Raw genomic sequence first — 15,409 nt, 5'->3', positions numbered from 1 at the left:
AGCAATGTTATTAAAGAAAATAAATGAACCATAACAAAAACTACGAGTAGTCGCAACGTGTACTTTGCGGTAACATGTTAAGCATTTGTTACTGTGGGCCTTCATACTGTTTGAGCCACGCCCCTTTCTGTTGCCACGCTCCAAATATGGTATTCGGACCGACTCTTTCAGCCGGACCGAAAATTTCAGAACACCTGTCCAGAGGGTCAGTATTATAGTAGTGCAGCAGTACAAAATGTTTGGGAGCGAGGCACAAATACAGGCCTCTGTGGGTCCTGCAAATTATTTTCAAATTTTAAGGTATGATTAAGGGAACTACCCGGCAGGGCCCCTTTTTCCAAATGTGACCTAAGCATCAAATTCTACCCGGGGCCCGCGGACAAAAAGACGCCGTGGCCTAACCGTAAGCACACCGAGAGGTACCCCTTCGGTTGCCGGCAGTTCACCGGGATAAATGATAATTTGTCTGTTTGTTTGTTTGTTTGTTTGTTTGTTTGTTTGTTTGTTTCTTTGCACACCAAGGAAAAATATAACACTCAATACGATAAACAATAGATAAAAACAGGTCCAGCAGAAGGAAAAAGCATATATAGCTTATACTAGGCCCTCCTCGTCTATACTTATCAAACTTGATTATAAATTATAGATAATATAAAAAAGTAATACATAGAATATGAGAACGATGGATAATGATAATCAAATAATCAACGGTATAAATCAAAATTAGATAAGAACTGAACATGTGACTCTACTACAGGGGCTATTATGGATTTGCAGGGTACTTTTTAACGTCAGAAAAGAGGTGATTGTTTGAATATTTGTCGGAAGACTGTTCCATATTGTGACATATTTGCATTTTACGGAGAACTGTGCTATCATTGTGCGGATGAGAGGAATATGAAGTTGATTGCTATGTCTGGTCTAATAGTTGTGTACAAGTGTGAATTAGGGTTTGGGAAAATATAAGATATATTGGGGAAATTGTTGCAAAGAAAGTTAAATGTTAAGATATTAATTTGTAATTCATTGATATCGTGGATATCTAGTATATTTAATTTTTGAAATAGAGGAGCCATGTCTGAGCTAAAGCATTGCTATCCTTGTGAATAGCACAGTGCTATCCTTGTGAATTTCGTTTGGAGAGTTATAAGAGGCTGTAGAGTTGTACGGCAGGCGCATCCCCAAACAATATTAATGTTACAGTAAGTCAAATGCGGGTATATAAAGTTGTTGCATATAGTTCAGAGTCTTTTGAGGGATGATGTATTTGATTTTCACAGTAACACCAATTGTTTCAGCAACTTTTTTTACTTAAAGCAAAGAAAGACTTTCCAGTTTAATTGTTCATTTATTATTTCCCCCAAAATGTTGGTCTGTGTCTCTTGTCTATCAGGAACATTCTGTTAAAACATTTTGACCTTATTGGCCTTATCATAACTTTTACTTTTACTACAGAAAATAAGGCAATTTGTTAGCAACGTATTAGCTTCAAACCATGTACTTTACACATCTTGATTAGCCAGTAGCATAAGAGAACTAGAGTTCCACGAACACATTATCTTCGCCAAATAATTGAAGGCTTATTGTGGAGAGTGATTAAAATTTACATGCTATCACCCCCTGCAAACTTGATCATACACCATACCGTTTGAAAGTTATGATGGGGGGGGGGGGATACATACGGTGCTAGGTTTTCTCTGAGCAGAAGACTGGTCCGGCTGGTTATTCAAATGTTGTTAGGTGTTTTTGTAAGGCTTTCTATTTTGTTCCCTTTCCGTATTTCTCCAACCGTGTGTTGGACAAAATGCCGAAACTGAACACGTTAAAAACCAACCAGACCCACACATCTGTTTGAATTGTAGTGAGACTGGCCCATTTGTTTATTTATGTACCCTATCTGTTTATTTATACTTCTGGGAAAGGCCTTCTGCTGGCCTGTTTCGGGAACACTGTCACATGCCCCAGGATGGAATGTAATGGATTTACAATTATCCTTACTAATTATGCATATTAGCTTCTGTTTTCTATAATTAGAGATCGATTGTGTAAAGCACCATCTGAGCTCTCTACATACAAAACTCCACGACAATCTGTTCACCCCTTCTCAAGTAATACGTGTCCGAATGTCAAAACAAAAACACCCACTGCAGTTCTAAACAAGCTGCTAGGGGGCCCAAACTTACAGAACTTACTTTCTGTGGCATGAACTGTCGGCCACACAAATATCATGACCAAAGCACTTTCAGAAAATATGCCCCTAGAATTTGAAGCTCCGCTGCTGTACCTTAGGTACCCGCTAGAAGGCCCATTATCGAACTTGACCTTCCTTTCCGTAAACCCTACCCATCCACAAAATATCATACAGATCCATCAACAGCTTCTTGAGTTATGTTGTCCACAACGAAATTCACATCCACACAAAGCCCACTGCAGTACCGACGGAAAGTGCCAGGAGAACCATTTTTTAACTTGACCTCCGTTTTCACAACATCTACACACCTGCAAAAAAATCATGAAGATCCATCAACGTTTCCGTCATTTTTTTTTTGCCTTCATACAAACGAAAAAAAATGCAAAGTCTGCTGCAGTACTGTTGAAAAACGCAAGGTGAACCATTTTCGAACTTGACCTTTCTCTGTACAACCACTTCACACCTACCGAAAACCATAAAGATTCATTGAAGCTTTCTTGAGTTATGCTCCTGACATACATACAGACCCACCAAACAGCTGGCTCAACCGAAAACATAATCTTCTCCGAGTACTATAGTACTCGGCGAAGATAATCAAAGCTTTTGTGGGAAAGGAATATGTTGGTGTCATCGGCAAAGAGCATAGAGTAAAGGATTTTTCTGTTACAAACAGAGTGCACAGAATAAATGTATGTAACTTCGGAAGACCGGCGGGCCATGTGTGACGTTACATATCAGGTGAGTATAACTTAAGCGTGAACTTGGTATATATTTCTTTTTGAGCTCCAGTGCAATTTTTTATACCCCACAAGATATGACGAGTGGCCACCAGGAGCCTGCATGATGCCCGACCGTCGTTCGCGGGGCATTCGGCAGGGACCTTACAACTGCCCCACCTGGATGTGATAAGCACGCGGTACCCTGTCGGACCCCACAAGACACCTTCAGAGCAACTGACGGGAACCTGCCGGAGACCGGCCAATGAAAGTGACATGATTTTACACAAATGCCACCGAGTGCCCGCCGGAGCACCCCAGGACCTCTGCAGGGCAGTGTGAAGGAAACTTTAAATTGTGACCACGACAGCCGGTTCCCTTCAGACGTCAGAGCCAGGCCGTGGCTACATCCCCGACGGGCACCGGCGCAATTGTGACCGTAGCATAAGTAGGACATGGATTGTCTTGGTAGGCGAGCCAGGTTGAATAGCTTGCCATCGTGACGGGTATGGATGTAGACACCATCATCTGAGGACCGGAAGACATAGCTCAGAAGTAGAGAAAAGAAGAGCGTTGGAGCAAGCACGCAGCCCTGTTTGACCCCACTGAGGACTGGGAATGACTCCGACGTATTTCCCTCAAAACTGACCGTACTCCTCATGTTGTCGTGGAATGACCTGATTATATTCAGTAGCTTTGGTGGACACCCAATCCTTTCGAGAAGCCCAGACAGACCACTGCGACTAACCAGGTCAAAAGCTTTAGTGAGATCAACAAAATCCAGGTAGAGGGGTTGATTTTGCTCCCTGCACTTTTCCTGCAGTTGCCTCACTGAGAAAACCATATCGATGGTAGAACGCCCTGCTCTGAATCCGCACATGGGTTTTTGGGTATACACGGTCCGCTAACACCTGCAGTCTGGACAGAACCACGCGATCAAAAACCTTGCCAACAATACTGAGGAGAGAGATGCCGCAATAGTTGTCGCAGACGCTCCTATCGCCGTTGCTTTTGAAACGTGTTACAATCTTAGCGTCCCTCACATCCTGAGGTACCGAACCCTCCTTCCAATATAAGCAAAGATGTGGGAGGAGTGCTGGTTTCCCTTGTTTGATTACCTCTGGTGCAATGGCTACTAGTTCACCCAGACAAGACGAAATCAATGTTGTTTGGACTTCCACAGAAACTGAGATATGCTGGGGGAACAGTCAACATAACAGATGGCGTGAATGTTTATGAACAAGTCAGTTCGTTCACGTACCTGGGCATCACACTCGATCCGTCACTCCGGTGGATGGCACATGTTGCGAAAATCACCGCAAAAATCCTTGGTGGTCTAGGTGCCATGGGACGCGCCAGAGCCCTTGTCTCAACGGACATTCTTCAAACAATGTACCAGACACTGTTATTGTCTCATCTGGACTACTGCGTGACAGCCTGGCTACCCAGTTTAGTACTGGGCAACAAAACACTAGTCTTGCAACTGGGCAGATTGATTAACAGAGCTGCAAGGCTAATCACAGGACACTTACTTGAAGATCACGTCCCAGTGGAAGTCTTGCTAGCTGAGGCAGGACTGGAGCCATTAACCAAGCGGGTAGAGACAATCTCTCTTGCTACAGTTTTCAAGGCAGTACGGGGAAAGGCGCCAGTGTACATGACAGAACTCTTTCGTTGGAAGTCTCCGCCTATGCTAAGTAATAGATAGGACCCGGGAAGTGTATGACTATGTGGTTTTAGCACTGCTCCGCCCACCCGAGGAGTTTGTTGGCTCCCGAGGGCGAAGCCCGAGGGATGCCAACAAACTCTCGAGGGTGGACGGAGCAGTGCTAAAACCACATAGTCATACACTTCCGGGTCCTATCTATTTTAGAACCCGACTGTCTTTCCGAAGCATATAATACAAATATATATATCAAACGTTTTTGTTGATGTGAAGGTGTTTGTAGCAAAAAGCCAAAGGAAGGAAGTTAAAAAGTAGAAGCTTCCATGGCCAGACCATGACGAATCCTCTAGCACCTCTGACCTTAGTGGGACCAATGTAAGTGTTGCTGCATAATTAAAAGAAAACAATCCAGCCTGTTTCTGTCATTCAAATTGCTGGCGCCTAAATTGAATCAGAAAAACTGACACCTTCTAGGGCAGGTTGTCTGGGTCAGGCCCTGGTGGAGAAGTATCATGTGATGATTTTATCCAATCTGGTTGCTAAAATTTTACCTCTGGCTCTTTCAGTGTGCGTTTTGTGCTCTCTCGGTCAGGATTTCACTTGGCAGGCTCCTAAAGCCGAGATGGCCTCTTTCAGTTTCAACATGTTCGGGAGTCAGTTCTTACAGTTCTTTCCGGCCCCCGATCATCACGACAGTCCAGTCACCTACCATCACAGCAGTCAAGTCCGGGGCTAAAGTTGGCAACCCCGGCGACTCGATAAATCATGCGAATGGACTGAAAATCATCCTAGACCTGTGGCTGTATCATCCCTTTGTGACAATTTCCTTGTACTAAGTTGTAGCATAAGAGTGCCAGACTGTAAAATCCAGCTTCAAGTGAGTTCGACCAGTCTTGATCTAAACCGTAAGTTTGATTCTGTTGTTCATTGTGCAGATGTCAAGATCAAACTGATTTTGTTAACCCCCAGATTCTTTCACTATATTTGCCATGAGTTTGTTGAAACTTCAGATTGTAATTTGTAGACTGTTTTTGAAAATGACTGCCATTTTCCTTCAGTTTATTTGCCATGACTTTGTCGAAAGTTAAGATGTTGTAGACTGTTTTAGAACTGGAAATGATCAATAAGTATGAGAAATTCCTTGTTTTTCCCTTCTTTCATGTAGACACGGTGTTTCGGAAATTGTTGTTGTTTGAAGTTGAATAAACTGGTATATGGACAAGGCTGTCTTGTAATCCCTTTGGTTTCCTTCTGAAAGGTGGTGTCTCTGTGTTAGTCTGATTGACAGGTTGGTTAGTGCATGGGCGTCTCCTTGATAGTCTGATTGACAGGTTAGTTAGTACACCCCTGGCACTTGGGGGACCCTACTATGGGATTTAGTCACAAGAAATCCCTGCTCCTGATTGGCTGAGGGAAGACGGTCGGGTTCTAAGAGCCCGAACACACACAGGGGCCAAACTGATTCGGGATTACGACCCCTACCTGCTCCACTGTCCCTCAGCTAGAGTAGCGTCATACCGTAGTAGTATGCAACACTATGGGGCTCAGTTGTGGAACACATTACCACTCAAACAAAGAACGTTAACTGCTATTACTTACAAGAACTTTAAGAATGGCAATCCCAGCGGAAATTGAAATCTGTATTGTATGTGACATGGCTTTTATTATTGATTGATTATTATTGTTAATGTGTACTATGTCGCAGTTGTGTTTTTTATATGTAAAATCAGGGATACCTAAAAAACAGGCTTCACAGCCTGAGTTGTATTTGCCCTGTATAAATAAATCAAAATGAAATGAAAAAATGGCATCATTTCCTGGGGCTTTTCCACAGGCAGGGCATCGATAGCCTTCTCTAGCTCTGCTACAGTAGGGTCTGTATCTAACTCCTCCAGGACTGACAGCGCTGGGATACTGTTTATGGCCTCCTCTGACACTGTGTTCTCAGTAGAATACAGTTCCAGGCAATGCTCGACCCATCTCTCCATATGCTTTTGAGGGTCAGTGATGGTTGTACCACATTTGGATTTCAATGGGGCTGTTTTCTTCATGTTTGGGCCAGTGGCCTGTTTGATAGTGTACTGATCCAGTGTACCGATGGTATGGTATATATAGGTTCGGGGTTCTCAAGAAATGCTAAGAAACACGGTGCGAAGACTACTGCCGGGGTCAGGGGCCGCCACAGTAGTATATTTATATGTTGTGTACTACTACTGATAGGGCTTAATTTTCTTCTGTTTACTATTGTGTTCGAAGATTTGGACGACTTTTGTACTGATTAGAGAGGGGTATAGGTTAGAAAGAGTCGAAATAAGATGGAAGTACGATGAGAAGTGGGTAAGATGGAAATATGAATGTGGGCATTGCGTGAGTGGGTATTCATGAGAGGGTGTAATGGGAGAGTTGGGGTGAGAAAGGGGGTGAGATGAGACGGGTAACTATTGAAGAAAGGGGAGATGAGAGAAGGGCAATATGAAAAAGTTAAGATGAGGAGAAAATGGCAAGTATCGTAGGAGGTTTTGATAATAGGGGATCAAAGTGAAGAAATGGCTCAACAGCCAGAGAGGGTGAATGCGAGAGACGGCGATTTTCCGCATTACTCATACGGAGGACCTATGGCTACGCATGATACGGGGGTGAGGCAATAAGGTTTGCCGTTTGCTTCATAACGGGCTCATTTTTTCCATCAAATGAGTTGCAAATTTGGCACGAATGTAAAGTCACATATTGTCTTGGGACTGAACTATCTCACTTTATTGTACAAATTTTCATGACAGACTGAGCTGATTTCAAGCTGGCCACACCCTAGTTAGTCCGTCGGAAGCAAGATCAGTTCCTCTCTGAGTCACTTACGATTACTGTAAGAAGCTGAAAATTACACATGTATAATAACAAATGTCTCTATATGTTACATGCCAATTTTCATTTCTGAAATCTTAATAGTCCTTGTTTTACAGCTGCTAGGATGGAGTGAGGTGTGATATTAGAGGCGGTTGAATTCATAGCCGAATGCGTAATCTGTTGATTAAAGGTTTTGTAGATTACTTTTCCATCAATCAAGAGGAACGAAATTTCACTCACTTATTAAGTGTTTAAAGACCACAAATTGCGATAGGTTTCGTTCCTCTTAAGCCATGGAAAAGTAGTCTACAGTAGCCATTAATCAGCATAATGGGTATTCAGGACCCTGACTACCGCTCTGAATTCAACATATACCTCTGGAAACGAAAATAGAAAAACTGACTAAATTTTAGGGATAAAATAAGCATGTGGCTTTTAATACATGTGCAGTTTCAGTCCAATACAATGGCTACAATTGGGTCAGAGCGAACCTCCTATGTACTGCTCTTTGCTTCCGAAGGACTAACTAGGGTGTGGACAGCTCAAAATCAGCTCAGTCTGTCATGAAAATTTGAACAATAAAGTGAGATAGTTCTGCCCCAACATGTTTCTGCTTGACCAGAAGTGGGCGCCCGCTTGAGGGCCGTCGCCTCAGTGTATAGCATACTATAGGTGACTTTAGGCTTCAGACGACGATCTTTCGCATCATTCATCCCGAAGAACCTACATGTGTATGGCGGAGCACGATAAAAAGGGTACGGTACGGTACAGTGCCCAGTTTTGTTTCCCTTTGCTAATGGGAAAGTAGTCTAAAAAGACCTTTAACTAACACATCACGTACTAGGCATGAATTCAACTGGCTCCAATATCACTGCATCCAACTGTAAAAGAGGAATGTTGGGAGTTCAGACATGAAAATTGGCATGTTAACATGTAAAACTGTAGAGATATGTAGTCTCCTACAGTTATAGAAAGTGGGTCAGGGAACTGCTGTTTGCTTCGAATGGACTTCCCAGGAGGCGGCTATCACACAATCACTCATACAAATCTGAACAGTAAACTTAGATATACAATAGAAGATGTAACAAACAAAATCATTGTTTGAGACATATACGCACAAAATACCCCGTTTCATAAACACGCAGAGCAGGAAGGGCCTCTTCAGCAATGCGTTCATATTACCTTGACGAGGCGTAGCCAAAAAGAAATCCCCTACAGCTGTGATATATTGTTATTTGCCAGAAGCAGAAAGAATCAAACGTTGATAAACAATTTCAAAGCCAACGTGTTCCTTCAACCATAGTTTCCATTTTACTGTCGTGTCTTCCATTTTCCCAGAATCTATTTCGTTATCTTAAAAGTGACCAAGGGCCTTATAAAACGTCCTTGCTGTGACACGAAATACCCAACGTTCTGTGACGTCTGTTTGCATAAGTATCTTGATTGATACTTAAGATTTATTAGCTCAATGATTTAGCATTCTCCGAGGGCCTTCTGCTGACCGTTGTTATTTTCAAAAATCGGATGTTTCATACAGACACGTTTATTACTGACCTGCTTGTTGAAAGCTGAAGGCGTTTCCATCGGTGATAGTTTGATGCTTGACCTCCAGTGTGAGCCCTGGAAGATCTTTGGGCTCAGAGTTGACTTGTGCGATGGCTGCTTGCATGGCTCCCTCTAACTTTGTACTGTTGGGGACGTGAACTACCCCTGCAAACACATCAGAGGAAAGTTCGGTAGTATTCATTGAAACTATGTCATGATTAATGATGAAGTAGAGTTCGGCGATCTCATAACACAATGAAAAGTAAAAGCTTTGATTTGTTGTACACTTTATGCAAATGACCTCCACATTTATTTATTTGGCGATGTTCACCTTTAACTAAGTAACACATGTCAAAAGTATTAAATTCCCATCATTCACCACAAAGAAGTTGTCATCATTTTCGTATTAATAATGCAAATTAGGCCCTTATTTGCATGTTTGGAATCCGTTTATGTTCCACTTGCCAATGAATTATATTACATGTGTTACATTTAGTGAAGTGATTTTATGGAAAACGCTGCGGTTGTAAAACTTTCTAAACAATTAAGTCCTTATTTGCATAACTTGCAGCTAATTGTGTACATCTTTGTCTAAGCTACCGGCAGGCCCAAAATAATCTGTCCTTCTTTTCAGCACAAATGACAATCTCTTTGTCTTAGACTCCCTAATTACTAAATATTTCCATAACAACAAACGCCTTTATTCATGTTTCATAGATCTTAGAAAAGCATTCGACACAGTTTGGAGGGAAGGGCTCCGTTTCAAATTAGTAATTTCAGAAATAGGAGGGAACTTCTATGAGTTAATAAAATGTTCATATGGTAAACCTGAAACTTGTGTCAAAACAAAATCTGGTCTAACCCACCAATGTGACCGACAAGGGCTGGGCTGCAACCTGAGCCCCACCCTTTTTAACTTATTTATTAATGATCTAGTTAAATAGCTAGATAACTTAGAGTGTATGCCACCAACTTTATATAATCTATATGTTTCATGTTTCATGTTTGTTGTATGCAGACAATGTTGTTATATTATCAGAATCAGACAAGGGTCTGCAATCTGCTATCAATAGACTAAGTGCCTTTTGTAGCAAATGGAAGCTCCAAGTAAGTATGAAGAAAAAAACAAAATTTATCATACACTCAGCACAAAAAGTTTGGAAACTTAACTTTGGTCGATCATATCCCCGTTGTTTCTTGATCAATTCCAATGATTTATATATCTTATTACATATATTACAAAGCTTGTGTGATTTTCTTTCCCATGATACCAAACTTAATATAGTTGTAAATTAATGCAATGAGCACCAGACCTGCATATGCGAGCAGGTCACATAAAAAGTGCCCAGATTACCCTACTAATGTCAAACCAAGGAGGTTGGTCAAACGCTCAATTCAGTATTTTTTTTTTTCTGTTGGTAGCACGTGGCTTTTGTACGAGGGTAATATGAAACTTAAATCAACAAAACACATTGATATGAAAGCCAAGGATAGTCTTCATCCAAACAAAAAAATGCGTAAAATACTGAGTACACAAGCCATGCACTTTCACCACATCTCGGCACATCCTCCTCATGCTTGTCACCAGTTTTGTTACGCGGCCCCAGGCTATTCTTCCACAAGGAGTCGTCGCAGATCGACCAGTGTTGTTCTGTTGATCATTCTTGCATGCACAGCTCGCCCAAGCTGATCAGTGATCACAGAGTCTGAGACTGTGTTTAATTGTATTGAGATCTGGGCTGCAGGAGGGCCATTCTATCCTCTGTATTCCTGCATCCTGGATGTGGTCTGAAATGACTCTCATTCTGTATGGACGTGCACCATCATCTTGCAGATCTTGCATATTGCAGAGGTGAGGATCTAAGAAATGTGACTGGATTGAGAAAGGTGTCTCTATGTCTTGACACATCGAGGTTGCTTAGGATGATTAGCCCGGTTTTTCCTCTGGCAGTTAACGTTGTACTGCCCCACACAATGTCACTGACTCCAACAAAACAATCAGTCAGTCTATCTGTGCAACAGTAAGCGTAGGGTTCTCCTCGTTGCCCTCACTTTCATTTACCCATTCAACAGTCTAAATAAATCTACTCTTATCTGTAGCTGTGAACATGATATTCCTCCACACACTGTTCCATTCACGATGTGGACAACACAACCACGAATGGGTTTGGCGTTGCGCTGAGTGTTTGACACTAGCATGGAAATTTGGGCACTTTTTTTTCTACAACCCACTCGCGTAAGTAGGCCTAGTGCTCGCTCCATGAGATTGCAATTATGATGAGTTGGGTAACATAGGAACGGAAATTACACAGGCTTTCCAACGATATATAATGCATTGATATTGACGAAGAAACAACGGAGATATGATCAACCAAAGTAAAGTTTTCAAACTTTTTGTGCGTAGTTTATTTAACAAGGCAGGTCGTTCTTTTTCAAGGCAAAAGTTCTACTTTGAAAATAACACAATAGGCAATATTGCTATTTATGCCTAACCCTCACATCATCAGGTAGTTTCACCCTGACCAAAAAGCAGCTGTCACTTAAGGCACGTAAAACCATTTATAGCTTTAAATCTATCATTCGTTCATCAGTCTCACCACGCGGCCTCCTAAAGATATTTGATACATGTATAAAACCGATCCCTCTGTGCGGATGCCAAATCTGGGGGACAGAACAACTACATGATACGTCACCTATTGAAAACGTACACAACCAATTCTGCAAAAATGTTCTTGGTGTTTTTTTTTAAATAGTAGCAACGTGGCATGTAGAGCAGAATTAGGTAGATTTCCATTAGATGTAGATATATGTGTATATATAGTTGCATAATTTATGCATAAACTTGTATTTCCCTTGCCATAAAAGTTGCGGATGTCAACTTTAAGATGTAGGTACCTTTAGGAAAGGTCAGAAAACTTGGCCATAAATTATGCTAATGAGGGTGTCATTTGCATAATTTATGCATATCCCTTACCGCAAAGGCTACGGATGTCATATTTCAGATGTAGGTACCTTAAGAAAAGGTTAACACACCTGTCTATAGATTATGCTAATGCAGACCTCATTTGCATAATTCAAGCATAAACTTGTATTTTCCTTACGGTAAAGTTTACGGATGTCGTATTTGAGTTGTAGGTCCCTTTAGGAAAGGTGAATACACCTGACCATAAATTATACTAAAGAGGACCTAATTTGCATAATTTATATTTCCCTTACCATAAAAGCTGCGGATGTCATCTTTGAGATGTTGGTACCTTTAGGAAAGGTCAGAAAACTTGGCCATAAAGTATGCTAATGAGGGCCTCATTTGCATAATTTATGCATATCCCTTACCGTTAAGGCTACGAATGTCATATTTCAGATGTATGTACCTTTAGGAAAGATGAATACACCTGGGCATGACTTATGCTAATGAGGGTCTCATTTGCATAATTTATGCATATCCCTTACCGTTAAGGCTACGGATGTCATATTTCAGATGTATATACTTTTAGGAAAGGTGAATACACCTGGGCATGACATATGCTAATGAGGGCCTCAGAGTTTGCTGGATACATCGCTGAATTACATTGCTGAGTTGAGCATTAAACTCTGAATGTGGCCAACACAAGTCTCTCTTTCTTCTTGGGTGGAATCACTTCTCTATGTGAGTGAAACGTGGTCGACCTATGCCAAGCAGGAGAATAGGCTAAACGCCTTTCACATGAGGTGCATGCGCCGTATCCTTGGCGCCCGTATCCAGCGCCGGCCTCCCAACCGAAGCCAGACTGATGCACAGCACAGAAGAAAAGCGGATCCGAAGAGAGATCCAAAGAGCTTTGCAACAGAACAGAGTCAGCTTACATATGTGATTTTTGTGGCAGAGACTGCCATTCTCGTATAGGCTGTTTAGCCATAGTCGATGCTGCAGGGCTGTTGTGAATTAGGATTTTACCATGGTCAATACTGACCGATGGAGGCCATATAAGTTCCGGAGTGAGCACGTGCTTTAAACCGACCCGTACACTACGCCACATCCTTGTTGCCACAAAAGACAAAACCCCGAGGGAAGACAAGTGTACCAAATTAAGTTTCAAGGGACCAACATCAGAGGCCGTTGTACGTAGGGACCAGGTTCCAAGAATACAAACGACCCAGCTCTGTATCTTCTGAGGTTTCACAACACATTTTTTTCACCACTTTATTCACCTCCACCAATTTTTACAACCAATAACAAAATCATAACATCATACCAAAGTTGCAGCAATACTTGAAAGTAATATTACTGAAGTGATCCAATATTGTATACAAAAAACTAACTATCTGTGACAAATAGCTGCATAAAATCAGAACCATGGCATCTTTACATACAAAACAGAATTTAAACTCTCTCTTCTTTTGGACATGCAACAAGATTGTCTTCAAGTCACCAAGAGTTGCTTTCTCATCATATCTGCCTTTCTCTGTAAAAAAAACACCCCCCTGACATCTCATAGACTCGACAGTCCTTGAGTGACTTTCTTCAGCAGATTTTACTTCAATAACTGGAGAAAACCTTGCACACACGCAAAATGCGTAGCCTCCGATGCAGACTCCTCCCGGCTGTTTTCTTTTTCAAGTTACAGTTTTTATACTATCACATTTTTTTCTTATTGCTGGCCGGCCAGCAATAAGAAAAAAAATGTAATAGTATAAAAACTGTAATTTGAAAAAGAAAACAGCCGGGAGGAGTCTGCATCGGAGGCTACAAAATGCGATAAAACAGAAGCGCTTGTTTTATCTATCTGGTATTGGATACTTATGTTGGTACGTCCACCAGTTTATTGGCCATTCTGTACATCATGCAAAGTCGGGAGTCTGACGTTTTTCTTCTGTCTTCAAGTGACATCCGCTGTTGATCTGTGTTCCTTTTGGTGACACCAGCTGTCGTACAGAATATTTGCTGTTGTTGAATATGGCCGCTTAGTTCTGCACCATTTCAAGTTTGTCTTTCTCTGTATACGGACCCCATATATATACATGTACATTTGTATATACTGTTGCGGCATATTCAAGGTTTGGTCTTACTAGTGACGTGTATGCAAGTGATTTTACCGTTGCTGGGCATGCCCATAAATCACACTTGTTCAATACTAATGTCTATTTAGCCTTAGTTATTTTGCTAAAGGGCCAGTCCACTTCAGTCCACACACACAACGCCCAGGTACGGGTGGGTTTTTAGCGACGCTCCAGGAGCGCGCCAAACAGGTATATTATGTATTTGGTTCCAAACAATTCTATCAATCCCAACTATACCGGGTTGGTATGTGTAGAATGTTACTCGCACGCGTGGTAGCAACCAGTCCAACATTCCATGGGAGGTCCGATATGATCTCCCGGAAGGACCACCATCCCGCCCCCTCCTCCGCTGTAATTGATGACTTCCGCAGGTTTGACAATTGCCTCCGGCTCCGGCTGCACCGTGACGAGAAGTTCGGAAGTCTTGTCCTGTTCGCCAGAAATGGTTGTCTACCCGTCACTGTAGGATCTTGTAGATCTTGACTGGGTGCAGACATCAGCTACGAACTTGTTACATCCTCTCACTGGTTGGCTCCATCACAGGCTGGTTCCTGTTTTTCGGTCCATGGAGAATTCAATTCTCTCCGCAGGTCCTTACGTTTTGGTAGCCTGAACCCATGCGTGACGTTGTACATGTACTCATGTACAAGCAAGGAGGTTATAGGAGCCCTAATGCCCCTATATTCTCCAAGAGAAGAACTCTTATGATTAACGTTTTCGGGATTCGGGGAAAGTCATGCATCTTGCACTGTGGGGAAAATATATCGATTTGTATTCCTGATCGCCACGATATTTCCGACTGACTCTTGAATCGTTCAACAACCAAGTCCATGTTCGCTGTTGTCGGGAGAACAGTATATCATCATTATCTCCATGAAAAAAGGCTTTTTCATGGATATACTGTTTTGCTTGCGTTTGGTGTTTGTGTGTATGTATGTGTCACCGGATGCTTAAAGTCACCATAACTGTAGAACCTGTACATGGATTGAATTGATTTTTGGTATGTGGGTGGGTGTTAAGAGGAGGAAGGTCAAGGTCGCTTTTGGGCCCCCTGGCATGTGTGACTGGAACTGCAATGGCGTATTTGTAAAAATCTTCAATGTAGAAGAACTGAAGAGTGGATCGACAGATCGTCATGTTATTTAGTACACAGGTAGGTTAGACCAAGATGTACACACTTAAGTGCAAACTATGCAAATGAGACCGAATGTGCATAAGTAAGGGGTTAAATCGTTTGCATGTGTGTCGCTGGATGCTTTAAGTAAGCATAACTGTAGAACGTGTAGATGGATTGTTATGATATTTGGTATGTGGGTATGCGCTGGGAGGAGAATGGTCAAGGTCGATTTTGGGCCCCCTGGTTTGTGTCCCTGGAACTGCAATGGCCTATTTGTAAAAATGTTCTAAAGGGGT

At 42.0% G+C, this 15,409-nt stretch overlaps 1 protein-coding gene across 2 annotated transcripts in view; it reads right to left on the bottom strand.

The window, feature by feature from the left end:
- LOC136423756 (glutamate receptor ionotropic, kainate 2-like) overlaps positions 1–15,409 on the bottom strand; it is a 90,199-nt gene that overhangs the window by 57,690 nt on the left and 17,100 nt on the right. For both annotated transcript variants that reach the window (XM_066412036.1, XM_066412035.1), the window contains exon 2: positions 8,969–9,124. In XM_066412036.1, coding sequence (XP_066268133.1) covers positions 8,969–9,124 — 156 coding nt within the window. The remainder of the gene's footprint in view (positions 1–8,968; positions 9,125–15,409) is intronic.

Source organism: Branchiostoma lanceolatum, chromosome 18, assembly GCF_035083965.1.
Source record: "Branchiostoma lanceolatum isolate klBraLanc5 chromosome 18, klBraLanc5.hap2, whole genome shotgun sequence".
NCBI classification, from domain to species: domain Eukaryota; kingdom Metazoa; phylum Chordata; class Leptocardii; order Amphioxiformes; family Branchiostomatidae; genus Branchiostoma; species Branchiostoma lanceolatum.
This window is presented reverse-complemented; position numbering and strand designations above follow the sequence as displayed.